At 47.0% G+C, this 12,500-nt stretch overlaps 1 protein-coding gene across 1 annotated transcript in view; it reads left to right on the plus strand.

Moving 5' to 3' along the window:
* The window catches only part of LOC311325894 (protocadherin-15-like), a gene marked incomplete at both ends in the record, with an annotated part of 380,555 nt that overhangs the window by 328,994 nt on the left and 39,061 nt on the right, over positions 1-12,500 (plus strand). Inside the window, one exon of the mRNA XM_084458712.1 lies at positions 5,990-6,117. Coding sequence (XP_084314838.1) covers positions 5,990-6,117 — 128 coding nt within the window. The remainder of the gene's footprint in view (positions 1-5,989; positions 6,118-12,500) is intronic.

Genomic DNA, 12,500 nt, shown 5'->3' on the forward strand with positions numbered 1-12,500 from the left:
TCTACTTCTACTCTAGACTCTACTCTAGCCTCTACTCTGGCCTCTACCTCTACGCTAGCCTCTACTCTAGCCTCAACCTCTACGCTAGCCTCTGCCTCTACTCTAGCCTCTACTCTATTTGTGGTCTTCCACAAATGTCAATAAAACTTACTACTACTACTACTACTACTTTAGTGACATAAAATATTTTGACTGCCACACACTAATTAAGCCTAAAGCCAACACAAAGGAACACACACAGACACACGCACACACAAACATACACACACACACACACGCACGCAAGCACACACAGATCAATGAACACTTTCCTTCCATGGATAGTCACTCTTCAGACCTCCCTCTTCTCTCTCTCTCATTCTCTCTCTCTCTCTCTCATTCTCTCTCTCTCTCTCAATGAAGATGCACTTAATTCACATGCAAGAGCTCATTCTGCCATTCCAACCATCCCTCTACTTAATGAACCTGTTTACACTGTGTGTGTGTGTGTGTGTGTGTGTGTGTGTGTGTGTGTGTGTGTGTGTGCGTGTGCGTATGCGTGTGTGTGTGTGTGTGTGTGTGCGTGTTAATCTTCACTGGAGCACAGTGAAGATAAACAAGAGATCCTCTGGAGAGAATAAAAGAGAGTAGAATAGAGAGAGAGAGGGGGATGGAGAGAGAGATAGAGAGAGAAATAGAGGAATGGAGAGAAAGACATAGAGAGATAGAGGGATGGAGCGAGAGACAGAGAGAGATAGAATATGGAGAGAGATAGAGAGATGGAGAGAGAGACAGAGAGAGATAGAGGGATGGAGAGAGAGACAGAGGGATGAAGAGAGAGACAGAGATAGATAGAATTTTTAATTTAAAAAAAAAAAATCAAAAATCAGGCATGTTTACCCCATTGTCCTTTTGTCACAAGTTAAAAAACCAAAGTCATACAAGTAACCTCCAACATCAAAATAAAAACCACATCAAAAAACGAGAACCAAAGAGTTCTCCCTCACGGAACAGAGGAACCCCTGCACCCCCCAGATGCGCACAAACCCCTCTATGTTCCCCGTCAGTTTATAAAAAGCAAACTCCCCCCTGAGTCCAGCTGCCAGCAGCCCCTTCAGCATCAGGACCACATCCTCTGAGCCCCCACCCCCCCCCCCCCCCTCACATCAGGACCACCTCCTCTGAGCCCCCACCCCCCCCCCCCCTCACATCAGGACCACCTCCTCTGAGCCCCCACCCCTCACACGGTTCTTCCAGGTTTTCCAAATGGCTAATTTGGCCCCGACAGAAAATTAATCAAAATATGTACATCCCTCCTGCTCACAGAATAGCGTGGGCCATAAATGAAAAGACCAAAAGAAAAATGCTCCCCCAAACCCTTAAACGAAACCTGCAGCTGACTTAACAAACTAACCAGTCAGAGACACTGAACAAAATGATGCTGCAAAGTTTCAGGCTGCGAACAAAAAGGACAGCCATCCCCCGCGCCAGGATGGAGGTGCACCACATATCTGTTGGTAGCTACGGCCCCATGTACCATCCTCCACTGGAGGTCACCTGTCCGTTTGTAAACGGGGGGGTTGTACAGGGACCGCCAACAGCCCCTTGGAGATGATCCTGTGTCCAAAAACTCAGTCCACCTCAACACCTTCAACCCTGCCAGAGAGCGTAAGTTTGAAACCTTCACACTTATGGCATTAAATGCCTTCTTCCCACCGTCTCAAAGTCCCCCAACTCTGGGATCTTCAGAGACAGCAGGGCGTTGTCCTCTTCCTGCCACTGCCCCACAGCCGGAGAGACCGCCAGAGAAGGAAGAACACACTCATATTCATCATCCCATTGGTCAGATAGAGTACGGTCTTCAGCATACGCTCTGAGGGCTTCTGGCAGGGAAGCACAGACCTCCTCCACCAGTCTGAGCAGCGGTCTGTAGGACCTGATATTCAGACCTCCTCCCCTAGCCTGAGCAGCGGTCTGTAGGACCTGATGTTCACCAGCCTGAGCAGCGGTCTGTAGGACCTGATATTCACCAGCCTGAGCAGCGGTCTGTAGGACCTGATATTCAGACCTCCTCCCCTAGCCTGAGCAGCGGTCTGTAGGACCTGATGTTCACCAGTCTGAGCAGCGGTCTGTAGGACCTGATATTCAGACCTCCTCCCCTAGCCTGAGCAGCGGTCTGTAGGACCTGATATTCACCAGTCTGAGCAGCGGTCTGTAGGACCTGATATTCACCAGTCTGAGCAGCGGTCTGTAGGACCTGATGTTCACCAGTCTGAGCAGCGGTCTGTAGGACCTGATGTTCACCAGTCTGAGCAGCGGTCTGTAGGACCTGATATTCAGCCGATCTGCAAGCTGTTGGACAGGCGTCTTCATCAGATGCCCCAGCTTGACGCACCCAGCCTCCCTCAGTCTGGCTCACCAGATGACAGCACCTGAGACATGAGCAAACAGTTCCTGAACAGGGGCTCCTCAAAGAGCCACATCCCAGGAGTCAGCACAGCTCTGAGACGAAACTCAAACATCCCAGGAGTCAGCCCCGCTCTGCGACCACAACTACAAACCTGCAACACCGATCTCAAAGGGCCACATCCCAGGAGTCAGCCCCGCTCTGCGACCACAACTACAAACCTGCAACACCGATCTCAAAGGGCCACATCCCAGGAGTCAGCCCCGCTCTGCGACCACAACTACAAACCTGCAACACCGATCTCAAAGGGCCACATACCAGGAGTCAGCCCCGCTCTGCGACGAAACTCAAACACCTGCCAGGCCTGCAGCACCGACTGGTAGAAGGGAGTGAGCCCAGTTAAGTCCACAGACTGGGGTTGGAGCAGAAACACATGTTTATCGTAGCCCAGTCGTCCAGCCCTCCTCAGCAGTACACAAGCAGTGTCCACCCAAGGCAGGTCCAAGCTGTAAAGCAGTCTCTGAGCCGTCTGTAGTCTGAAGGCTGTGATACGAGAGGCGATGTCCACCAGGCCCTGTCCTCCCTCCTGTACCAGCAGGGACAGAGTCGCTGCCCTCAGCCAGTGCTGCCCCGACCAGAAGACGTCCACCACTGCCCTCTGGATCCCCTAAACAGGCCCCGTGGTGGAGGCAGGACTGTCAGTCTGTGCCAAAGGGTCGAGGCGACCAAGTTATTAACAATCAAGCCCCTCCCCCTATAGGACAGCCGTGGTAGCAACCATTTCCACTTAGACAGTCTGGCACACACTCTCTCCATAGCCCATCCCAGTTCTTCCTCTGAAACTCCTCAGTTCCCAGAAAACCCACCAAGACCCTCAAGCCCTGCCTGCCCCAGCTGAGCTTCCCTGCCCCATCCGCCCCCCGGCCAACCAGCAACGCTGCACACTTCCCCCAGAGAGGAGGACGCTCTCCCCCAGGAGAGAGATAGAGGGATGGAGGGACAGAGAGATAGAGGGATGAAGAGAGAGACAGAGAGAGATAGAGGCATGGAGAGAGATAGAGGGATGGAGAGAGAGACAGAGAGAGAAAAAGGCATGGAGAGAGATAGAGGGATGGAGAGAGAGACAGAGAGATAGAGGGATGGAGAGAGATAGAGGGATGGAGAGAGAGACAGAGAGATAGAGGGATGGAGAGAGATAGAGGGATGGAGAGAGAGACAGAGAGATAGAGGGATGGAGAGAGAGACAGAGAGATAGAGGGATGGAGAGAGAGACAGAGAGATAGAGGGATGGAGAGAGAGACAGAGAGATAGAGGGATGGAGAGAGATAGAGGGATGGAGAGAGAGACAGAGAGATAGAGGGATGGAGAGAGAGACAGAGGTATGGAGAGAGACAGAGAGAGATAGATGGATGGAGAGAGAGACAGATAGAGGGATGGAGAGAGAGACAGAGAGATAGAGGGATGGAGAGAGAGACAGACAGATAGAGGGATGGAGAGAGAGACAGAGAGATGAGGGATGGAGAGAGAGACAGAGAGATAGAGGGATGGAGAGAGAGAGGGATGGAGAGAGAGACAGAGAGATAGAGGCATGGAGAGAGAGACAGACAGATAGAGGGATGGAGAGAGAGACAGAGAGATAGAGGGATGGAGAGAGAGACAGAGAGATAGAGGGATGGAGAGAGATAGAGGGATGGAGAGAGAGACAGAGAGATAGAGGGATGGAGAGAGAGACAGAGAGATAGAGGGATGGAGAGAGAGACAGAGAGATAGAGGGATGGAGAGAGAGACAGAGAGATAGAGGGATGGAGAGAGATAGAGGGATGGAGAGAGAGACAGAGAGATAGAGGGATGGAGAGAGAGACAGAGGTATGGAGAGAGACAGAGAGAGATAGATGGATGGAGAGAGAGACAGATAGAGGGATGGAGAGAGAGAGATAGATAGATGGATGGAGAGAGAGACAGAGACAGATAGAGGGATAGAGAGAGATAGAGAGAGAAAGAGGGATGGAGAAAGATGGAGAGTTGGAGAGAGAGACAGAGACAGATAGAGGGATGGAGAGAGAGAGACAGAGAGAGATAGAGGGATGAAGAGAGGTGGAGAATTGGAGAGAGACAGAGAGAGAGATAGATGGATGGAGAGAGAGAGATAGAGGGATGGAGAGAGAGAAAGAGGGAGGAAGAGACGGTAGTGTGCATTCTGCAGCCCTCCCTCAGGATTCTCTGGGTCAGACTGGTCATTTGATGAGCCGTGTTGTTGTTGTTGTTTGTCCCGTTCCCATGGCGCCTCCTCATCTCTGCACGACATGACTATACATTGTGTACGCCTGGCGCAGGAGACGGTGCATATCTTTCACCTGAACTGCAAGTGTGGGTTTGGTTGCTCTGGGTTTGCGCACGGTAGAGGTGAGCTAGAGGCCCAGCAGCCATGACACTCGTCACCACATCTTCATCTAGAGGACGTCTGGGACAGGGCTGCCAGGTGACTTGTACACTTCAGTTTTTTAAGTGTCACTGAGAGTAAAAACACTTAGGTTAAAAACAGCAGCACACCTGGATGTGAAAACTGCAGATATTGATTGTCCCGACGTATACTGTATATATATATATACCACTGTTCCAATGAACAACATCTAGCTTCTCATCCCAGAGGTCTCTCACTCCTAACATTACTCCCGCTTCCACTGGATTGGTAGGTAGTTAAATAACGTTAGCTACAGTAGTTCATTAAATAACAATATAAATAGTTATGGGACGACCCGCAGGGCAACCACAACGCTTTCCATTCGGGGGACGGGAGGGGGCAACCACGGCAACCATATCCCCTCCCCCTTCCCTCACGGACATGACTGCAGTCTAACGTTTGTCATACAGTCCAATACAAATACAACATAATCGCCCTTCACTACTTATAATAATGCTATGATCAGAATGGTGTTACTGTCAGCCAGTGAAGCAGGTGAGATTAACCTGATACAGTTTTCTGGTAGGTAAAAACTCCACATGCACCAGGGAATGAACCACAATTCACATCCAAGTGTAAAATCTATAGAGCTAAATGACATCAATAGAGAATGTGTTTGTTTCCAGTCTTCTCCAGGCTCGGTTTCATCAAGTCTTGTGTCGTCACAGTTAAATAAAACCGTCTCGCTTCCCAGACAACACTAATTACATCAATACAGAGCCTGTTGGTTTCCAATCACTCTTTACATTGCAGTCATGAGCTAGGTAAAACTTGTACACATGCACACACACACACACACACACACACACACACACACACACACACACACACACACACACACACACGAACGAACAAATGCACACAACTAGGTACAGTTAAGAACAACAGGCATGGGTCAGCAACCGTAAGTGATTCTCTGATATATATATATATATATATATATATATATATATATATATATATACGTGTGTGTGTGTGTGTGTGTGGAAAAATGGGGGATTAATTCTATTCTAATCTCTCATTCTCTCTCGCTCTCTCTCTCTCTTTATAATACAGTGTATATTAGTGTAACTGTTTTCCAGCGGACAGTCTGGTGTCGTCAGTCAGATGAACAGTATTGTGAGTGTGTCTCTGTTTCCCAGCCAACACAGCCAAGGTGTTCATCGTGCTGCAGGATGAGAACGACCACCCTCCCGTCTTCACCAGGAAGCTGTACATCGGGGGCGTGGCCGAAGACACCAAGATGTTCACCACTGTGCTGAAGATAGTGGTGAGAGTTTGACACACACACACACACACACACACACACACACACACACACATGCTCACACGCTCTCACACACACTCACCCACAAACACACACCTACACACACACACATGCTCTCTCTCTCTCACTCACACACACATACACACACACACACACACACACACACACACACACACACACACAGAATGCATAATATTATGCAAACACAGAGGTGGTGGGGGTGCCTACTGTCTGTGTGAACACACCCTCCTCCTGACCGCACAGTTCTGCTCTGTTCTCTACCGTCATGGTGGCCCAATCCGTCACATCCCATCTCTCTGAGGAATAGTGACAACAGTGGCCTTCCTGTCTGGCTTCTCTCTCTCCCTCCCTCAACTTTATTTTGACAGCAAAATTACATTGCAAACACAGTCCAGTGGAAGACTGATATATATGGCTGATACAGTATTACCAAAATGAGAACACAAGGAGATTTTATTTAAGAAAATTGTGCAAAATATTGAGAATTGTGTGTAGTGTTTTGACAAAAGGGTGGTTTAGAATTTAAATCTGAGTGTAAAGCATGAACCATGTACTGTATGTAGTTCAGTAGAGTTGATTTAGGGAGTTGGTACAAGAGTTCCAGGTTGTGTAGTGTAATGGATTTTAACTGATCTAGTCAAAAAGGATTTTCCAAGATTCGCTCAAACAGGTTAAGTCTGGTTTATTTAGAAAACAATACGAGCGCAAGGACTTCCGGACAACTCACATGAGTGGTTCATCCAAAGAAGTGCTGCCTCCTGGTTCAAGCGAAACACAGGTATGGCGCTTCCAGGATGTGATTGGCTAACCCATTGTACGTCATATTAAATGGCAGGGGTCATCAACAGTGGTCGAGAATACAGACACGTGACATGAGAAAAGGCGGTAATTTCTTGAAGGGACAAAGAGACAAAGGATGGTTATGCTGGAGTAGACAACGTTTAGGTGTGTTGACCTCCTGGAGGTCATCCTGTCATTAATTAGGTTAGCACAGCTATGTGAAAGGTTGAGGGAGGTGGTGAATTACAAAAGGAGGTGATGAAACTACAATTTCTATGACAGTAGATTGTGTCTTAAGTTCCAGTGTTAGGGAAGATGGGATGTAACCTACCTAACCAAAAAGACTAGTGGAGTGGTATTCTTCTAAACCTAACTAACCTAAAAGATACATACAATGTGGAGGCATCATCAAGATCATTAAAAACTAACAGTCATGAGAAGTAACCGTTTGCGCCGCATGTTGAGCGGAGAGCAGCAACGACAGTGGCGGCGCAGTTTTAGAGGTCTGTTCGGACTCCAGACCGCCTCCTTGTTCCATGTAGCACAATAGCCACCAGGAGGCGTCGTTGAGCAACAAACTCAATTCACTGGCAGTAACTCTGTGACTAGTTAACTGGTTGGCTATATTATTTGTATTATATTGTGTATATTGTACATCGTATTGTATAATGTGTAGCTGACATACTGTAGTCAATAAGCAAGACGAAGGCAACACATTATTGAAGCGGCTACTGGGACTTAGGAGATCGACAAGAACCAGAGTTACTGTAGCAAAACACTTCCTCTTTTTTGCTGTCACTTTTAAGGAAGCGTAGCAGAGATGGTTTGTAGACCCGATCGATTGAAATGTAGCTAAATGTATTGTACTGTAGTGTTACCCATAGTGAACTACATACACTGTAGGGAATGATTTAACAGTTTTCGGACACTGGAACGTCATTGCGTCGGATATTCATGGACGCAACCAAGCAGATGCGCCCAAAATCATGTAACAACCCGATCACTGATGGGAGCAGGTTGAAATATCAGGTAGTATTCAGGTTCCATGTTTAGTTGAATGATAAATCCCATATAAATGGTTAGAATTCTAATGATGTGCAAGTGTGATTTTGTCAACTTTAGTGCTGTCTGCAGGCTGTGAAGCTGCACGATAAGACCGTGATAGCCAGTTAGCTCACGACAGCAGCTTCCATAATATCTGTTTCTCGCGCAGGAACGGAGACGAACTCAAACTCGCAGCAAAACAGATATCAATTATCGTAACGTGTTTGACTGAGATGTGAATGGGACATCAGGAATCGGACGCAAAACTACAGTAGCAATAGCCAATCGCCTACAGCTGTGTCAAACTCAGCTGCTTAAACAGGTGAAGCACATTAACTTACTTATGATCATATACAATGGTTCATTCAAAAACATGTTCAACTCTCAATTTCAAAGACAAGAAACTCACCCAGGTGTTAGTTGGCGTTCTGACATATAATTCGCCATAAAGTAAGATTCTAGTTCATCTGGAAAGGCTTTTTTAAATATTTAGCATAGAACTATTTAGTCGCAGCACATACGTGGGTAAACTTCGGCAAACTAGGTAGCCTAGCAACATAAACAATAACAATAGCTACCGTAAGTAGTTCCGCTTCCTGAATCACCTCTGCGGATTGATCTACACATCTACAACGGTCGCTTCAATACAAGTAAATGGATTTCATAAAACGATTTAAAAAAAACTACAGGATTCATACTTTACAGTGAATTTGATGTCAGAACACCAACCGACACCAATTACCCCCTCTGTGAGCTTCTTGTCTTTGAAATCGAGAGTTTAACATGTTTTTGAAAGATTTTTCAAGGTGCCCACCCACATCCATTGTATGACCAAAACGGTGGTAGAGCAATTATCAGACTTTCTCAAAAGTGCTAGTTTTGTCAACGTTTTGATCTGAACCATTGTATATGATCATAAGTAACCTTAAAACAGGGCTAAACATGCATTTTCCCTTTACTACTCCTTTAAGATAGGATTTACAGTATTCATTAACAATGGTTATGGTTAGCCATATAGCTTGTGACAGCCCTGAAAATGACTTTGAAGGGCATTCCAAATTAACGTTATTTTGACACTCTACTATATGCCCTTAACAGTGCTCACTACGAAGGGAAAACGTAGGGTGTAGGGCTTAGGGATGAGCGCTCAGTTTGAAATACAGCCCAAATACAGCCCTTCTTAGAAATACAGCCCAAATACAGCCCTTCTTAGAAATACAGCCCAAATATAGCCCTTCTTAGAAATACAGCCCAAATATAGCCCTTCTTAGAAATACAGCCCAAATACAGCCCTTCTTAGTCCCGTTGTCGCATCCCGCTCGCTCATGCCAGACAACATTTGCCGGTTTTGAAGCCTCGGCGCTACCATTAAATAACTTAGACGCGTGAAATTAGTTTTCAGAGGTAGTCTTCTTCTGTGGCGGTGCTTTGAAGCTTCAGTGTGCACGAGTGTGCATGTTGATGACTTCTCTATCATACATGCAAAACTGGAAAAATACAAACAGCTGGCGTGAGGTGATAATAGAGCAGAGAACAGCAGCACCAACGGTGACACCAGCATGTCTCATTTTCTTAATTACAAGCTGTAATTAACAAACACGAAACCAAACACATCAGTGACCAAGTAGACACCTACGCCTTGATGCTAAATGTATGCTTCAATATATATTGAGGAAGTTATTTGAATAGTTTCTAGTTTTAAGCACATTGGCTCTCATGGAAATGGCATAGTACACATGTGCAATAGGCGTGCGTTAGTATAGCAACCAATGCAGATAGGTCAACAATGTCTGAATACAATTTTCTCTCTCTCTCTCTTGCTCTCTCTTTATCTATCTACTATTTCTCTCTCTCTCTATCTATATCTCTCCATGTCTCTACCTATCACTCTTTTTCTATCACTCTCGATTTCTCTCATTCTCTCTCTCTCTCTCTCTCTCTCTCTCTCACACACACACACACTCTCTCTCTCTTTCTATCTCCTTTCTTAGTCTCTCTCTGTGGCTGTGTTTAGCAATTTGAGGGGTTTCCGGAAGGATTGGTGACTTGAGTGTTTTACTGTGTGTCTTACTGTTAACGTCACAGCAGCGCTGCTGCTCTTTCTAAAGATGAGAATTAAGACTAGAATTAGTGTGAAGTGGCTTGAATGACAAGTCGACAAGTCTCCTGGCGGTGTGTCAATCATCTCTACCCCTGAGCTAACACCCGTCATCCTGTTAGTGCTTTCACAGTCTTTCTCCACCATGGAGACCCAGATTATATCACGGTCACAGAATGAACAGGAATGAGTTTGAGATCGTTTTTTTCTGGATTTAAAGCAAGTGGCTCAGATTAGCCGAATGCATAGATTAGCCTAATCATCTGTAAATCCCTCTTTACATAGTTTGGAAGAGAATATGAGAAAGTAGACAGGAGGAAATTGTTGCACCGTGGCTCTGGAAGTGCTGTCTCCTTGTGGTGGCCCTCTGCTGCCTCAGAAACCATGTTCTCTCTGCTGTAATCTGCTACCTCAGAAACCATGTTCTCTCTGCTGTAATCTGCTGCCTCAGAAACCATGTTCTCTCTGCTGTAATCTGCTACCTCAGAAACCATGTTCTCTCTGCTGTAATCTGCTACCTCAGAAACCATGTTCTCTCTGCTGTAATCTGCTGCCTCAGAAACCATGTTCTCTCTGCTGTAATCTGCTGCCTCAGAAACCATGTTCTCTCTGCTGTAATCTGCTGCCTCAGAAACCATGTTCTCTCTGCTGTAATCTGCTACCTCAGAAACCATGTTCTCTCTGCTGCTATCTGCTACCTCAGAAACCATGTTCTCTCTGCTGTAATCTGCTGCCTCAGAAACCATGTTCTCTCTGCTGTAATCTGCTACCTCAGAAACCATGTTCCTGCTGTAATCTGCTACCTCAGAAACCATGTTCCTGCTGTAATCTGCTACCTCAGAAACCATGTTCTCTCTGCTGTAATCTGCTGCCTCAGAAACCATGTTCTCTCTGCTGTAATCTGCTGCCTCAGAAACCATGTTCTCTCTGCTGCTATCTGCTACCTCAGAAACCATGTTCCTGCTGTAATCTGCTGCCTCAGAAACCATGTTCCTGCTGTAATCTGCTACCTCAGAAACCATGTTCTCTCTGCTGTAATCTGCTGCCTCAGAAACCATGTTCTCTCTGCTGTAATCTGCTACCTCAGAAACCATGTTCTCTCTGCTGTAATCTGCTACCTCAGAAACCATGTTCCTGCTGTAATCTGCTACCTCAGAAACCATGTTCCTGCTGTAATCTGCTACCTCAGAAACCATGTCCCGGAGGAGGGAGGACTTGAGCATTCCTCACGTGACAGGGAGGCACATGCAATTGAAGTATACACAGACTTTTCAGTTTCTTAATGACTTTGAGATTGTTTCAGCCCTTTTAAATTGTTTCACAATGAAACGTGCTTTATAAATAAACAAAAATGAAATATTATTATGATTTTTAGACTTCTTTTAAGTGTTTCCATGATGAAAGATGGTTTGAAAGGGTGAAAAGAGTCTTTGTTTAAGCTTGTTTCCATGACAATGCACCTGCTGTTGTTGATGAATGGTTGTTGAAGGCGATCACACCTTGAAGACTAGAGGTTTCCTGTCCATCATTGCCTACCCTGGCACAACACTAAATAAATGATTTAAATGTCATGTAATTGGTGCTGGATGGCGTGTGTCAAAAGTGGACCTGGGTCAAAATGCTATTTGAAATATTACTAATCTGTGCTTGATTTGTCTTGTCTGGCACAATAGAACCGATGGGATGTGCCAGAAATGCAAACACCTAGACACAAGCAAATGCTAAAGGAACTGAAAGGATTCCAGATCTTTTCACCCAGGCTTGGTGTGTAGCTGTGAGGACAGAGAGCACGCGTCTTTCTCACTCTCTGTAATGGATGTGCCAGGGACATTGTCTGCCCCCCCCCCCCCCCCCCCCCCCACCACAAGTCTGCCCCCCGCCGCCGATGCCTGGAGAAAAAGAGACATCACACCTATAAATCAGTGTCCCAGCAGACAGGCCCGGGGATTGATGGCAGTTTGTGAGTGCAGAGGCCAAAGTCAATGTCTCCATGTCTCATGCGTGCATCCCGTCTTATCACAGACACACAGGTTCTCCCTCTGCCGGTGGACGGAGGTTCTCCCTCTGCCGGTGGACAGAGGTTCTCCCTCTGCCGGTGGACAGAGGTTCTCCCTCTGCCGGTGGACAGAGGTTCTCCCTCTGCCGGTGGACGGAGGTTCTCCCTCTGCCGGTGGACGGAGGTTCTCCCTCTGCCGGTGGACGGAGGTTCTCCCTCTGCCGGTGGACGGAGGTTCTCCTTCTGCCGGTGGACGGAGGTTCTCCCTCTGCCGGTGGACGGAGGTTCTCCCTCTGCCGGTGGACAGAGGTTCTCCCTCTGCCGGTGGACAGAGGTTCTCCCTCTGCTGGTGGACGGAGGTTCTCCCTCTGTCGGTGGACGGAGGACATTACAGACGTCTACTCTTCCAGGAGTGGTGAGGGTTGGGGCGGGGTAGTTATCATGGTT

The sequence above is a fragment of the Borostomias antarcticus genome (genome assembly GCF_949987555.1).
Source record: "Borostomias antarcticus genome assembly, chromosome: 25".
NCBI classification, from domain to species: Eukaryota; Metazoa; Chordata; class Actinopteri; order Stomiiformes; family Stomiidae; genus Borostomias; species Borostomias antarcticus.